The sequence below is a fragment of the Lepidochelys olivacea genome, assembly GCF_965140295.1.
Source record: "Lepidochelys olivacea isolate rLepOli2 genome assembly, chromosome: 1".
NCBI lineage: Eukaryota > Metazoa > Chordata > Testudines > Cheloniidae > Lepidochelys > Lepidochelys olivacea.
Genome location: NC_140411.1, coordinates 101,318,519 through 101,332,685, shown reverse-complemented (window position 1 = coordinate 101,332,685; position 14,167 = coordinate 101,318,519). Strand labels below are relative to the sequence as shown.

Sequence of the window (14,167 nt, the reverse complement as noted above, 5' to 3'; positions counted from 1 at the left end):
GAAGCAAATACTCACCAGCAACCAAACACAACACAACACAAACACTAACCCAGGAACCTATCCTTGCAACAAAGCCCGTTGCCAACTGTGTCCACATATCTATTCAGGGGACACCATCATAGGGCCTAATCACATCAGCCACGCTATCAGAGGCTTGTTCACCTGCACATCTACCAATGTGATATATGCCATCATGTGCCAGCAATGCCCCTCTGCCATGTACATTGGCCAAACTGGACAGTCTCTACATAAAAGAATCGATGGACACAAATCAGACATCAAGAATTATAACATTCAAAAACCAGCCGGAGAACACTTCAATCTCTCTGGTCACTTGATTACAGACCTAAAAGTCGTAATTCTTCAACAAAAAAACTTCAAAAACAGACTCCAACGAGAGACTGCAGAAGTGGAATTCTCGTCAACTGCTGGAAATGGCCCACCTTGATTATCACGGCAAAAGGTTTTTTTCTCTCCTGCTGGTAATAGCTCACCTTACCTGATCACTCTCGTTACAGTGTGTATGGTAACACCCGTTGTTTCATGTTCTCTGTGTATATAAAATCTCTCCACTGTATTTTCCACTGCATGCATCTGATGAAGTGAGCTGTAGCTCACGAAAGCTTATGCTCAAATAAATTTGTTAGTTTCTAAGGTGCCACAAGTACTCCTTTTCTTTTTACAAGAATACAGGTGCTGCTGGTGTCACCACTTTACAGCATATTTTGATGACTGATTTACTATAGTGTTGGCAAATGCAAACAGTGAGAAGTGACACAGTTGCAACAGTTTTTTTCAGCCAAAGTTTGTGAATTAACTGTAAATGTGGGAAGCAGCATAGTGACCCAATGGTTAACATGTGCACTATCATGTCAGACATCTAGGTTACATCCTGCTCTTGTGTTCCCCAGGTCAGAAGGGCTTGGAAGTAGAGCTGTCTGAAATTTGGGAATTTTGGTTCACAGGGAATTTCCGTATTTAATAATATGCTTTTATTCCAATTTTGGAACAAAAGCAAATTTACCAAAAATGTCCTGGAAAACCAGATATCCCCAAACTTTTCATTTAAGAAACACTGAAATATTCTGTTCCTGAAATGAATTGTAAAACTGATATTCTTGACCATTTCAGGGCTGCTCAACACTGAATAGCAGAGGTGGACCTGGCAGAAATGTCAATTTCACAGCTGGCAGGCTCCCTTAACCCTACCAGCTCCCACCTGGAGGTGTGGACCCTGGAACACTGACAGGTTTCCAACAGAAACCTGCCTATGATTTTGTGAAAGTTTTGTCAAATTTGTAACAGATCTGGCAAAACATTTTACTACAACTCTGGATACAATTTTGTGACAGTAAAATTAGGCAAAATTCACAGAACAGTCATAGTAAAAATGTACAAAATCAGGGTATGGTCAGGGCGACCAAAAAATGTGTAACAATTTAACAATAAAGTATTATAGTGTAACGAAGACGCATTGACACTGACCCACAGGCTGGGTGGCCCACTGAGATGAGTCCCAGGGTGGAGGTGGCACTCCCTCCCCTTGCCCTGCCTCCTGAGGCTGAAGCCAAACTGAAGAACTCGCGGACATCTCTTAAAGATATGGAATCTGTGACCTCCATGAGAAAATTGTATCCATAACTATAACGAATGGGCATTTTCCAACTATCCTATGTTTCACTGGAAAATTTCTGACCAGCTCTACTTGGGAGTGCTGCAGAGGCAACAGATTTGGCTCCTGAAGAGGTGATCATTTTTAACCATTTTAAAAAGATACTGCTAAGCTTAGAACCAGTCCCCTCCCATTTGTTCCTTCTTTAGAAAGATGTAGACTACAACCAAGGCTACCAAGTGGCAGGATTAAATTGGTAAGGAGCTGAAGGAGGCACAGCATTTTGTTTTTAAAATAATTTTTTCAATGGAAAATGGAACAGAGCTAAAGTCAGCCAACACACAGAAACTCATCTCGGCATCCCCCTCTGTCTCCAACCACAGAACATATCATTTTCTTACTATTCGCATACACTGCGGGAAACATGGGGTCTAACATGTTCCACACTAGCTTCCTGGTACTACTGAACAAAATATGAAGTAATATTAAACCAAGCAATAATCTGATGCTTTAGGTTTAGGACGATTTTATTACTTGCATAACTGCCTGTCAGTATGCATACTACACTACAGCTTGGTGTGTGTTGTGCAAATAGCAAAGCACAACAATCTATTCTTGCTGTGGGGATTTTTAGCAGCCTGGTAGCATACATGTCAGAGCACTACAGGCCTCACTCGGGGGTAAGCGCAGGTGATGTTCCAGTAGGAACCCTTAGGAAAAGGTTCAAAGGATGGTAACATCTGGCAACACCAGAAATATCTGAGACTTTTAGCAACAGATCCTATTAGGATCTTAGGAACCCCTTTATCAAATGATCCCAAATTTGACCCACTAACCTTACCCAAGGCCCCAGTGGTGCACAACCATTTTCAAGACAATCACAATACTCACATGGATTTCTTGAAAAAATGGCTCTTACACAGAAAGCTTGGCTCCACCTAACTATAGCGTGACAAAAACTGCCCCATTATACAGTAACAAAATAAGTTCAGGTAGACCTACAATCACCATTTCCTTACCTTATACTACTCCTGGTCTAGATATTTGAAAATGCAACCTCTCAGTACCTGGCAGTCAAGGTAAATTAATTAAACAACTGAACACTTCTTAGGGATGGAATCAACTGATCTCTTTTAGGAAATGTACTCAAGCTCTTCAAAAAGAAAAGGAGTACTTGTGGCACCTTAGAGACTAACCAATTTATTTGAGCATAAGCTTTCGTAAGCTACAGCTCACTTCATCGGATGCATACTGTGGAAAGTGTAGAAGATCTTTTATACACACAAAGCATGAAAAAATACCTCCCCCCACCCCACTCTCCTGCTGGTAATAGCTTATCTAAAGTGACCACTCTCCTTACAATGTGTATGATAATCAAGGTGGGCCAAGGGAAATAGGCTTGAATAGAGACTGGGAGTGGTTAAGTCATTATGCAAGGTAACCTAAGTTAATTGTATCCAATTTGCAAATTAATTCCAATTCAACAGTTTCTCGCTGGAGTCTGGATTTGAAGTTTTTTTGTTGTAATATCGCAACTTTCATGTCTGTAATCGCGTGACCAGAGAGATTGAAGTGTTCTCCGACTGGTTTATGAATGTTATAATTCTTGACATCTGATTTGTGTCCATTTATTCTTTTACGTAGAGACTATCCAGTTTGACCAATGTACATGGCAGAGGGGCATTGCTGGCACATGATGGCATATATCACATTGGTGGACGTGCAGGTGAACGAGCCTCTGATAGTGTGGCTGATGTGATTAGGCCCTGTGATGGTGTCCCCTGAATAGATATGTGGACACAGTTGGCAACAGGCTTTGTTGCAAGGATAGGTTCCTGGGTTAGTGGTTCTATTGTGTGGTGCATGGTTGCTGGTGAGTATTTGCTTCAGGTTGGGGGACTGTCTGTGGGCAAGGACTGGCCTGTCTCCCAAGATTTGTGAGAGTGTTGGGTTGTAGATCCTTAATAATGCGTTGGAGGGGTTTTAGTTGGGGGCTGAAGGTGACGGCTAGTGGCCTTCTGTTATTTTCTTTGTTAGGCCTGTCCTGTCGTAGGTGACTTCTGGGTACTCTTCTGGCTCTATCAATCTGTTTCTTCACTTCCGCAGGTGGGTATTGTAGTTGTAAGAATGCTTGATAGAGATCTTGTAGGTGTTTGTCTCTGTCTGAGGGGCTGGAGCAAATGCGGTTGTATCGTAGAGCTTGGCTGTAGACGATGGATCGTGTGGTGTGGTCAGGGTGAAAGCTGGAGGCATGTAGGTAGGAATAGCGGTCAGCAGGTTTCTGGTATAGGGTGGTGTTTATGTGACCATCGTTTATTAGCACTGTAGTGTCCAGGAAGTGGATCTCTTGTGTGGACTGGACCAGGCTGAGGTTGATGGTGGGATGGAAATTGTTGAAATCATGGTGGAATTCCTCAAGGGCTTCTTTTCCATGGGTCCAGATGATGAAGATGTCATCAATATAGCGCAAGTAGAGTAGGGGCGTTAGGGGACGAGAGCTGAGGAAGTGTTGTTCTAAGTCAGCCATAAAAATGTTGGCATACTGTGGGGCCATGCGGGTACCCATCGCAGTGCCACTGATCTGAAGGTATACATTGTCCCCAAATGTAAAATAGTTATGGGTAAGGACAAAATCACAAAGTTCAGCCACCAGGTTAGCCGTGACATTATCAGGGATAGTGTTCTTGACAGCTTGTAGTCCATCTTTGTGTGGAATGTTGGTGTAGAGGGCTTCTACATCCATAGTGGCCAGGATGGTGTTATCAGGAAGATCACCGATGGATTGTAGTTTCCTCAGGAAGTCAGTGGTGTCTCGAAGGTAGCTGGGAGTGCTGGTAGCGTAGGGCCTGGGGAGGGAGTCTACATAGCCAGACAATCCTGCTGTCAGGGTGCCAATGCCTGAGACGATGGGGCACCCAGGATTTCCAGGTTTATGGATCTTGGGTAGTAGATAGAATATCCCAAGCTCTTCAGTTTACCCACCAGAAATGTCTGAGACTTTCGTAATGCTCTCAGCAACAGATACTCCCAAATTTTAACTGCTTTTCCTTTCATATCACCAAGAAAACCTATAGAATCTACATCCCAAGCTTACTTGGAAAAAGCATGTGGGCAGCTTACAGTCCAGCAGCAACTGCCAATTCAAATTCAAACTCATCATTATCTCCTCTTCTTCATGACTGAATAAATATTTGGAGTGTCCATTAGTAGTTTAACTTTTAATAGAGCATTTACTTTGTTATGTTTTATTTGAATTTTATTATTTTTAAATTACATTTTGTTAGGCACCTAGAGGCTTTGGGATGTGAAATTCAATATAAATAAGAACTATTTATGAGTGCCATTCCCATGAACATTTAAAATGATAGGAATAAATACAAAGATCAAGCCTCCTCCTTAAAGCACAGATAATCAACAATCCACAGGGCAAGTCTTCAATTTAGATTTAAAACAATGAACTTAGACAGACATATGAATGTAATCTTCATTTGTTTTAAATGGATATTAATTTCTCCATTCCACCACATTTGATGGTTTTCCGTAATAACTCTTTTCCTTTCATTAAAAGTTTGATATTGTGATTACGTTATTCTTTATGACCAGGGCTTATGTTGGGAAAAAAATTACTTTTTTTAGCATGCTACTTTCTAAAAATCTAATTCCCTTCATGCTCTCCCTATGATTTACAGCACAATTTTGTCTGATATTTAGTTATCAAACACTGCTGCTAGAGAATGCAGAGGCTGCAGCATGTGAACTTGGAGGGACAAGGGTGGGAGGGATGGGGAAAAAAAGAGGCACTATTCAGATAAAGGTCAAAAGTAAGCCTGAATAAGGCATGGATTAAAAACTTTATATTATGTAAAAATAAGAGGGTCGAGGATTCTTGGGATGTATTTTCACTTTAGAGCTTTACATAAGCTACTTCACCCATGTTAAATGTTGTCTACAGATATCATGTATGGAATTACAGCCTTATAAATGCAGTCTCCTGTTATTTATTCTGTTTTACTCTAAATTAGTTAAGGAAAAAGAAAGGATTTAAAATACAAGGAACATGCACATTAGTGTTTTAATCTAAAAGGAATCACTCAGTTATCTAATGTTGTAGATGAGAGAACAGTTTAAAGTAATCAATTCATAAGCGCTAATTACCTCTAGCAAGAGTCATTGATTATCTTCCTGTCACTATCGCAGAAATGAATAAAAAAATTGTAGCACAGAGCAACCACTTAGATTTACAAGGGGAATATATTTGAAACATATTTCAAATAATTATTAAATCATTACATTATACATTATTTATACAGATTCTAACATGATTTAAAAGAACACGTGAATGAGCCAACACTATATTTGAGTGTGTCATTTGAGTATGACACTGGCCCCTTTCAGACTGGTCAGCTGACTCTCCCACTTGCCCCGGTTGGACTATAAGAGAAGGCACCTGGGCAAATCATGCCTGACAGTTAGTCAGGAAAGGGTCAGAGGGAGTAGACAAGGGGCTCTCACTACTTGCTCCCTGGAAATAGGGAGACAGGTTAGAAGCCAGGAGGCCTGGGTAGTGGGAACAGGAGCAGAAGAAGCTGGAAGTCCCCACAGATGGGGGGGCCTGGGAACCTGTTGGAAGAACAGGATCTCCAGGGAGTGAGCACTGGGAGGCAATGTTTCTCAGTTAACACACTATGGGGGAATCCTGTAATAGGCCCCAAAGCAGAAGGAATTGAGAGAAGCAAAAGGGAAAATCCCCTAAGAACTACAGCCCCAAGGGGGCTGAGGAACTGTGTTTGTGAGGTTTCAGAGCAGTCACCGTGTTAGTCTGTATCAGCAGAAAGAAAAGGAGGACTTGTGGCACCTTAGAGACTAACAAATTTATTTGAGCATAAACTTTTATGGGCTAAAGCCCACTTCATCAGAAGCATGCAGTGGAAAATACAGTAGGAGTAGGAAGACATATATATATATATATAGACAACATGAAAAATGGGGGTTGCCATACCAACTCTTAACGAGACCAATCGATTAAGGTGGGCTATTATCAGCAGGAGAAAAAAAAACTTTTGTAGTGATAATAAGGATGGCCCGTTTCAAACAGTTGACAAGAAGATGTGAGTAACAGTAGGGGGAAAATTAGTATGGGGAAATAGTTTTTAGTTACTGTAATGACTCATCCACTCCCAGACTTTATTCAAGCCTAATTTAATGGTGTCGAGTTTGCAGATTAATTCCAGTTCTGCTGTTTCTCATTGGAGTCTGTTTTTGAAGTTTTTTTGTTGAATAATTGAGACTTAGGTCTGTAATTGAGTGTCCAGGGAGGCTGAAGGGTTCTCCGACTCGTTTTTGAATGTTATAATTCTTGAAGTCTGATTTGTGTCCATTTATTCTTTTGTGTAGAGACTGTCTGGTTTGGCCAATGTACATGGCAGAGGGGCATTGCTGGCTCATGTGAGGGGTTTTACCTACATTTGAGAAATGAAGTGCCTGGAAAAGACTTTGGGTGTAGCAGTGGGTCCTTTGTGGGGAATGGCCAGAACCTTACAGTATGGTTCTTAGAACATTTTCTAGACTCCTATTGACACAAGAAAATAGATTGGAAAGAACTGGTATAATAGGTTCTCTAGATCAGGAATCGGCAACCTTTGGCACATGGCCCATTAGGGAAATCCGCTGGCGGGCTGTGACGGTTTGTTTACCTGCAGCGTCCGCAGGATTGGCCGATTGCAGCTCCTGCTGGCCACAATTCGCCGTTCCAGGTCAATGGGGGCTGTGGGAAGCGGCATGGGCAGAGGGATGTGCTGGAACAGCAAACTGCAGTCAACAGGAGCTGCGATTGGCCGAACCTGCGGTCGCTGCAGGTAAACAAACCGTCCCGGCCCGCCAGAGGATTTTCCTGATGGGCCGCGTGCTAAAGGTTGCCAATCCCTGATCTAGACCAAACAGAACAGCCATGTTACCAAACTGTTAGAACCCTAGTCTTTTTATGCCATGCGTACACTTGGAATTAAAAAAAAAAATTCTCACCATTGATAACTCTAAACTAGAGAAGGCTCCAGCAGCTCCTGACATTTTTACCACTGTGTCTATACCTTTACTGCACTAGAGATGTCACTGATGTGAATTTTTTTCTCTAAAAATCTCAATTGTATGCATGGCCATAAAAAGTAAAGGTGATAACATAATTTGATAAAATAGTAATACATGGTTTAGTCTCATCTACACAGGCAACTCCAAAACATTAGGGAACTACCACATTCCTAAACTGACAGAATTTGTAATGTGGATTTGCCTTTAATATGTGAATAGTGTCATAGGCATAACATTCAATTTTTGGTTCAGAATGTCTTTTCATTATAACCCCCTGTTTTCATTCACTTGCTACTTTCCCAGAAAGTTAGTTCTGAGTCTAACATATTCTCAGTCCAAGATTATCTTAGCTTTTGAAAGTCAGAAGGAATTTTATTCATCGGGTTTAAAGTTATTCACCCATATGAGTGTTTTTACTAGCAGATGCACTTCTAATGTGCTCTTTAAAAATGTTTTTACTTCATCAGATAACTAATAGCTGTGCATTAAAAACTTCAGCATTGCAGTATTGGTTAAAGATAACTATTTTTTGCTTTAGACGATTTCAAACAGAAATTTAACCTTATATTGTTGTGACAAAGGCAAGAACATCACCACCAGCAATCACAAGCACTGAATAGTTTTTTGTAAAGCCTTGTCTACTGTAGAAAGCTATACTGGCAAAGATTTCTAGAGGAGACTCAGCTTATAACAACAAAAGAGTTGTTTTGCTATGCCCTCAAAATTACATAAAATAAATGACTAAAACCTTTTCTTTGACAGTATAAACTGCATCTATACTAGGGCTTTTGCTAGCATAGCTATGTCAGTTAGAAGTGCGATTTCTTTCACACTCCTAACCAACTATGCCAGCAAAATTTTTAAGTGTAGACCAGCCCTAAATCAATAGCCTAACGTGCACCATCTAAGAAAAACGGATGTGCATACTACTGCTCTTAATTTAACTCAGATTAGGAAGTACATAAAATGTGTGTGTGCATATATATACACACATACCTTCTTTGTATGCATATGTGTATGTGCATACACACACACGTGCATACACACAAGTACATGTGAAGGCTCTCCTTGTCTGCCCTCCATTTGTGATTTGCAACTTCAATTTTTTCAATAAGTAAAGCAGTAAGAGAATCATCGGGGGGAAAAATTCCCCCACACCCTGCAGTGCCAGTTTAAGGAGCCAAGATATTCTGTATTTCGAATAAACTGCAATACTTATCTGCTCACACTAAGGGCTTGTCTTCATTAAAAAACTTGTGCATCATTTAACAGGGTTGTAAAGAATCCAGTTAGATGACACAGTCCTGACCATAATTTGCTCTGGTCTACATTGAGTGTAATGTCATAATCCACATTGTGTCAGCTAATTGAACTCTTTACTGTCATTTTAAACACAGTTAATTTTTTGTAACGTACATCTTCTCTGAGCTTGTTTAAAACAACACATCAACTTGACGTGGTGTTGTGGCAATTCTGGTGCCAAAATATTAAGAGAGACAAGGTGGGTGAGACAGTATCTTTTCTTGGACCAGCTTCTGTTGGTGAAAGAGACTTTCAAGAAAAGCTCTGTGTAAGTTTGTAAGCTTGTCTCTCTCACCAACAGAAGCTGATCCCATAAGAGATATTACCTCATCCACCTTGTCTCTCTAACATCAACTTGACATCTAGTCACTTTAAAAAAGTTAAAGACTACATTTATGCCTAAATTACACTAGTTTTTATAACATTTTCCTATTTTCAAAAATATTTTTCTATTCCTTATTACATGAAAGACCCACACAAACAAGAGGGGAACTTGCCTAGTCAGGGCAACAGACTCTTTATTGGTGGACTCCTGAACCCATGTACAGTCAGTTGCAAGGTCGGAAATAGCTGATATTTCACAGGAGGAAACTGTGGAACCAATTGTACAAAGTGCAGTCAAATGCACACTGAAACTGAGAGACCTGCCCCCTCTAATTTCACAGAATCATAGAACCGGAAGGGACCTTGAGAGGTCATCTAGTCCTGTCCCCTGCACTCAAGGCTGGACTAAGTATTATCTAGACCAGAGGTGGCCAACTATGGCCTGCAGGACTGGCCTGCCCAGCCCCTGAGCTCCCGGCTGAGGAGGCTAGCCCCCGGCCCCTCCCCCACAGCGATGCCACCATGCCACCAGCGCTCTGGCCTGCCGCTCCTGCCGGGCAGCGCAGGTGGCATGGCTGGCTCCGGCAGGGCTACAAGCTCCTGCTGCTCTGAGCAGGATGGTAAGGGGGGGGGCGTTGGATAAGGGGCAAAAGGTCCCGGGGGGAAGTTGGGACAGGGAACAGTTGGATAGGTGTGGGAGTCCCCGGGGCGGGGGGACTGTCAGGGGGCAGGGGTGTGGACGGGGGTTGGGGCAGTCAGGGGACAGGGAGGGTTGGATAGGGGGTGGAGTCCCAGGGGGCAGATAGGGGGTCCCAGGAGGGGGTGATCAGGGGACAAGGAGCAGGGGGGGGTCGGATGGGTCAGGGGTTCTGGGGGGGTCAGTCAGGGGACAGGGAAGTGGGAGGGGATGGATAGGGGGCAGGGGTCAGGCTGTTTGGGGAGGCACATCTGTCCCTACCCAGCCCTCCATACAGTTTCGCAAACCTGATGTAGCCCTCAAGGCAAAAAGATTGCTCATCTCTGATCTAGACCATCCCTGACAGGTATTTGTCCAACCTGCTCTTAAAAATCCCCAGTGATGGAGATTCCACAGCCTCCCTAGGCAATTTATTCCAGTGCTTAACCTCTGAGGTCAGAACAAGAAGCAATGGGCTTAAATTGCAGCAAGGGCGGTTTAGGTTGGACCTGAGGAAAAACTTCCTAACTGTCAGGGTGGTTAAGAAGAACAATTTTTCTCCCTCTTCCTTATAACAACCTTTTATGTACTTGAAAACTGTTATCATGTGCCCTCTCAGTCTTCTCTTCTCCAGACCAAACAAACCCAGTTTTTTCAATCTTCCATCACGGGTCATGTTCTCTAGACCTTTAATCATTTTTATTGATCTTCTCTGGACTTTCTTCAATTTGTCCACATCTTTCCTGAAATGTGGCGCCCAGAACTGGACAAAATACTTCAGCTGAGGCCTAATCAGCGTGGAGTAGAGTGGAAGAATTACTTCTTGTGGCTTGCTTACAATACTCCTGCTAATACATCCCAGAACGATGTTTGCTTTTTTTGCAACAGCGTTACACTGTTGACTCATATTTAGCTTGTGATCCACTAGGACCCCCAGATCCCTTTCAACAGTACTCCTTCCTAGGCAGTCATTTCCCATTTCGTATGTGTGGCAACTGACTGTTCCTTCCTAAGTGGAGTACTTTGCATTTTCCCTTATTAAATTTCATCTTATTTACTTCAGACCATTTCTCCAGTTTGTCCAGATCATTTTGAATTTTAAATCCTATCCTCCAAAGCACTTGCAACCCCTCCCAGCTTGGTATCATCTGCAAACTTTATAAGTATACTATGACATTATCTAAATCATGATGAAAATATTGAACAGAACCAGACCCAGAATCAATCCCTGCAGGACCCCACTCCTTAGGCCCTTCCATCATGACTGTGAACCACTGATAACTACTCTCTGGGAACAATTTTCCAACCAGTTATGCACCCACCTTACAGTAGCTCCATCTAGGTTGTATTTTACTAGTTTGTTTATGAGACGGTCATGCGAGACAGTATCAAAAGCCTTACTAAAATCAAGATATACCACATCTACCACTTCCCCACTATCCACAATGCTTGTTACCCTATCAAAGAAAGCTATCAGGTTAGTTTGACATGATTTGTTCTTGACAAATCCATGCTCACTGTTATTTATCACCTTATTATCTTCTAGGTGTTTGCAAATTGATTACTTAATTATTTGTTCCATTATCTTTCCCGGTACTGACGTTAAGCTGACTGGTCTGTAATTCCCCCGGGGTTGTCCTTATTTCCCTTTTTATAGATGGGCACTATATATATTTTCCAGTCTTCTGGAATCTCTCCTGTCTTCCATGACTTTTCAAAGATAATTGCTAATGGCTCAGATACCTCCTCAGTCAGCTCCTTGTCAACTCTGAACAACAGTAAGTTACTTTATTTGCAGAAAGAAGTGTGGGTTTTTTTTGTAAGTTGAGAGTCCCTTTACATGAAGCTGAAATGTGGCTGCAAAAGTAGTCTATAACCAGCTTGTCTGGCATATATAGATCCAGGCTAAGCCATGGGTCACCCAGTGTTTTAAGATCACGTCAATACTAGATGGGAGCTAGTTTTCCTAGCATAGGCGTTATTGTGATACAGATGGTGGGCAACACACAATTAACTTCAGTAAGAGGAAGGAGGGGGAAAGGGAGAACTAGATTAGGACAATTAAACCAAACTGTGCTCCGCTTTCAAAGCAGCATCTCTGCGGGGAGGAGAGAGGAGGCTGTTCCCACTGATGCTGGTGCTGCGAGGGGAACCACGGGTGACCGCGCACACAGAGCGAAACCCGGCTCCAGAGCCCACGGCAGGGACAAGACGCAGAGCGGAGCGGAAAGGCCCCCAAGCGGAGGCGCCTTCTCTAGACGCCCCAGAAGCTCCCGCCTGCCCGGGGGCGCCGGGAGCGGGGTGGGGGGTCTCCTGGGGGCCGGGGCTCGCGGCGCCTCCCCTCCCCCCCCGGAACGCGGACACTGCCCGAGCAACCGCCCCTCGGGCCGGGGGCTCCCGATACTTACACAGCCCGTTGGAGCCGGTGCTGGGGAACATGGTCCCGGGGTTGGAGGCGGGAGGAGGAGGGCGGGGGCGGCGGCGACGCCGGCGACCGGCCCAGCCCGCCGGGGAGTCTCCCGAGAAGCCCCAGAAGGTCGGAGCCAGCCCGAGGAGGCTCGGCGGGTCCCGGGGACGAGCTGTAAGGCGGCCGGGATGGGCCAAACCGCGCCGTCCGTGAATCCCCGGCGCCCTCTTCCGGTCCCGCCGCCTCCCCGCAGGCCGCCTGAGGCGGAGAGGGCGGGAGCCGCCGTCGCTCCAGCTGCCGCCGATCTCGCCCTGCTCCCCGGCCCGCGCACTGGGGTTACGCTCCTGAATCGCCCCTGCCCTGGGGCAACTTCCCCGCCTTACTAACCGTTGGGTCTGTGACCTTCCCCTGCGCTGTGCGGACCCAACGCCCAGCCACTCCCCGAGGGGGACGAGTTCCCCGCTGCTGCCCCTGCCGTAGGCACCCTTGCTTTGGGCGGGGGGGCGGCGGCTTTCAGAGGCTCCGGCAAGCTGGCTGTAACTGTACTTAATGTATTAGACAACAGAAGTGTGCACGGACGAAGGCCCCATCCTGCACAGGCTACACAGGTGCTTAACTTAATGCACTGTGACTAGCCCTACTGAAGTCAAATTAAGTTCTCACAGGATCAGAGCCTGAAGTTGGAAAGATATTTACATATGGAATAGGCCTCTTTTAAACTTAAAAAGACAGTGGTTGGTAAGAGCCTAGTTTGTGGTACTTCAAAAGAGGAAGTAAATTGTTCATGATGCCGCCCTGCTAACTTCATCCTTGGGCTTTTCATAAACGAAAAAATGAAGGATGCAATAATACCCTTTGTAATTTACCACATAATATAAAATTTGATTTTTAAAAATCAGTTCCCCATTCAAATGCCTATAATAAATAGAAAATACTGAATAAAACTACTTGCTTTATCACTTCAATAAATAAACAGTGGATAGTTGTCTGTAATTGCAAACATGTGCATGCACATTTGAATGCTGGACTTTTTGCGGTATGCCCAGATATCTTCCCTGTTTTAGTTTGCTGACAGCAAAGTAGAATTGTACAAAAGTCCTGTTCCCTGTCATCAAACACACTGAGTTATGTTCTGGTGTTCATGCTTCCCATTGTAATCAACAGATAAGTCAAATATTTCGCCTATCAGCCTTGATAGCCTTTTCATAGTATGGTAAGTAAGTGAGAAAAAGTGTTTCATAGTTAGCTTTGAAAAATGAGAGGACAAAGATGATAATACAGGCATAAGTAGAAATTTGTTGTTGTTGATAGAGGCTGACACACCAAGCCAGATCTGTTACTTCCTTAATGGACACAAATAATCTGGTGAAGTTGTTTGCTAAATAAATTGGAAAATGCTGTTGTCCTTATTTGTTTTGTTGCTGAATGTACTGGAACTAAGAAGAAGTATATCTAAGAAATTGTTTGATTTCAGCAGAATTGTATTTTTACAGCTTAGTATCTTTGGTACAGGGGATTCTTTTTGATCCCCAAAGCAGACTAAATATAGCCCTAAACTGAATTAATTGCTGTTTCAACTATTTTTTTCAGTTCTTCTGATTTGCAATATAAAAATTGTAGCAACCTGCATGGAGCTTGGGAGGAGGAGTACAAGGTGCAGAACAAAAAAGTTTGGAGGAGGTACCAGGACTTCATTCTGTATGCACATGGCTGAAACATTAGCTGTGGTTGCAGCATCTCTGCAAATAGTTTTCTTAATATA

The 14,167-nt window shown here is 43.4% G+C and overlaps 1 protein-coding gene across 2 annotated transcripts in view; it reads right to left on the bottom strand.

Annotated features, from left to right (window-relative positions):
- The window catches only part of UBAC2 (UBA domain containing 2), a 163,659-nt gene extending 150,905 nt beyond the window's left edge, over positions 1-12,754 (bottom strand). The window contains exon 1 of one of the 2 annotated variants that reach the window (XM_084621083.1): positions 12,407-12,754. In XM_084621083.1, coding sequence (XP_084477209.1) covers positions 12,407-12,437 — 31 coding nt within the window. In that variant the 5' untranslated portion in view covers positions 12,438-12,754. The remainder of the gene's footprint in view (positions 1-12,406) is intronic. The other variant, XM_084621084.1, reaches the window with a different exon arrangement.
- Between the last annotated feature and the right edge of the window lie 1,413 nt (positions 12,755-14,167).